This window comes from Otolemur garnettii, unplaced genomic scaffold (genome assembly GCF_000181295.1).
Source record: "Otolemur garnettii isolate 467f Iridium unplaced genomic scaffold, OtoGar3 scaffold00038, whole genome shotgun sequence".
Lineage (NCBI taxonomy): Eukaryota > Metazoa > Chordata > Mammalia > Primates > Galagidae > Otolemur > Otolemur garnettii.
The window spans coordinates 10,834,952-10,836,359 of NW_003852433.1; the positions used below are offsets into that span (position 1 = coordinate 10,834,952).

At 44.6% G+C, this 1,408-nt stretch overlaps 1 protein-coding gene across 1 annotated transcript in view; it reads left to right on the top strand.

Moving 5' to 3' along the window:
• Positions 1–1,408, top strand: part of KSR2 (kinase suppressor of ras 2) — a 424,985-nt gene that overhangs the window by 361,337 nt on the left and 62,240 nt on the right. The window contains exon 12 of the mRNA XM_003789934.1: positions 506–578. Within this exon, the coding sequence (XP_003789982.1) occupies positions 506–578 (73 nt within the window). The remainder of the gene's footprint in view (positions 1–505; positions 579–1,408) is intronic.

The window sequence follows — 1,408 nt, forward strand, 5'->3', positions numbered from 1 at the left end:
GAGTTGAGTGTAGAAAAGATGTGAAACCACATGGTCTCACCATCCCAAAGGGTCCAGATGATCCAGGAAGGGAGAAAGGGGATTAGCCCAGCCCACGCACCCAGGGTCTGGTGAAAAATCATTACCTATTCTTTCTCCCAGAATTTAGGACTTTGGGGGTAGTTGTAGATCCCATGTGTGTTTTGTTTGTTTGTTTGTTTATTTGTTTGGAGACAGAGTCTCAGTATGTCACCCTAGGTAGAGTGCTGTGGCATCACAGCTCACAGCAACCTTCAACTCTTGGGCTTAAGCAATTCTCTTGCCTCAGCCTCCCAAGTAGCTGGGATTACAGGCATCTGCGACAACACTCGGCTGTTTTTTGGTTGTAGTTGTCTTTATTGTTTAGCAGGTCCAGGCCAGGCTTGAACTTGCCAGCCTCAGTGTATGTGGCTGGCACCATAACCACTATACTATGGGCACCAAGCCCCCGTGTGTGTTTTATGACTGTCTAAACTTTGGCTTTCAGATGTGGTGCCGGTGCCAGAGACACCGACCCGGGCTCCCCAGGTCATCCTGCATCCAGTGACCTCAAATCCAATGTAAGTGGAAAGAGACCTCTCCCCTGCCCTGAGCTCCTGAGTCTGCTCAGGTTTTCTGTCCTCTTTCCTCCTCTTCATGGAGTTTATCAGATTAGAGGGGGGCCAGAGGGAGAATTACAAGGGGGCTGGACATAGACCCAGGCAGAGAGGAAAGCCATAGCTCAGGCCAAGAGATGGAGAGAGAAGTAACACTGGTCCCCACCAGCCAGCTCTGCCTTGTGCTGCTGGCCTTGCCTGCTATGTGTGATTTCCAGGGGCCAGATCCCTTTAGGATTCGAAAGACAAGTTTCCCTAAGCAACAGCTAAAGCTTAATAAAAGGGAAGTTATTTTAGGTCACTATCCCCCTTTTAAAAAGTCTAATTTAGATTTACACCAGGGACCAGCAAATTATAGCCCACGGGACAAATCCAACCTGCCGCTTGTTTTTATATAAAGTTTTATTGGAACATAACCATGTCCATTTGTGTACAATGTATTGTCTGGTCACTTTCTTAGGCCAGTAGCAGAGATGAATAGTTTTAATAGAAACTAAAAAGTCAAAAGAATTCTCTGGCTTTTCGTGGGCAAAAATGTAGCTTACCTCCGGCTATGCTATTATAAAAATAATACAAGCTAATTTCCGAAAATTTGGACTATTCTGTAAAAAAAGGAAAGGAAGAAGAAGCACTTAGAACCCCTGCACTGGTAGAACCTTTATGCGTTCTGCTTTTATTCGTATTTTACATAGTAACTCACAATATATGCAATTACCGTTCTGCTTTGTTAACTTTAATGCTATAGCACCACATTTTCCACATTAGCCAGACTTTTCAGAGACGTTGATTTTTTT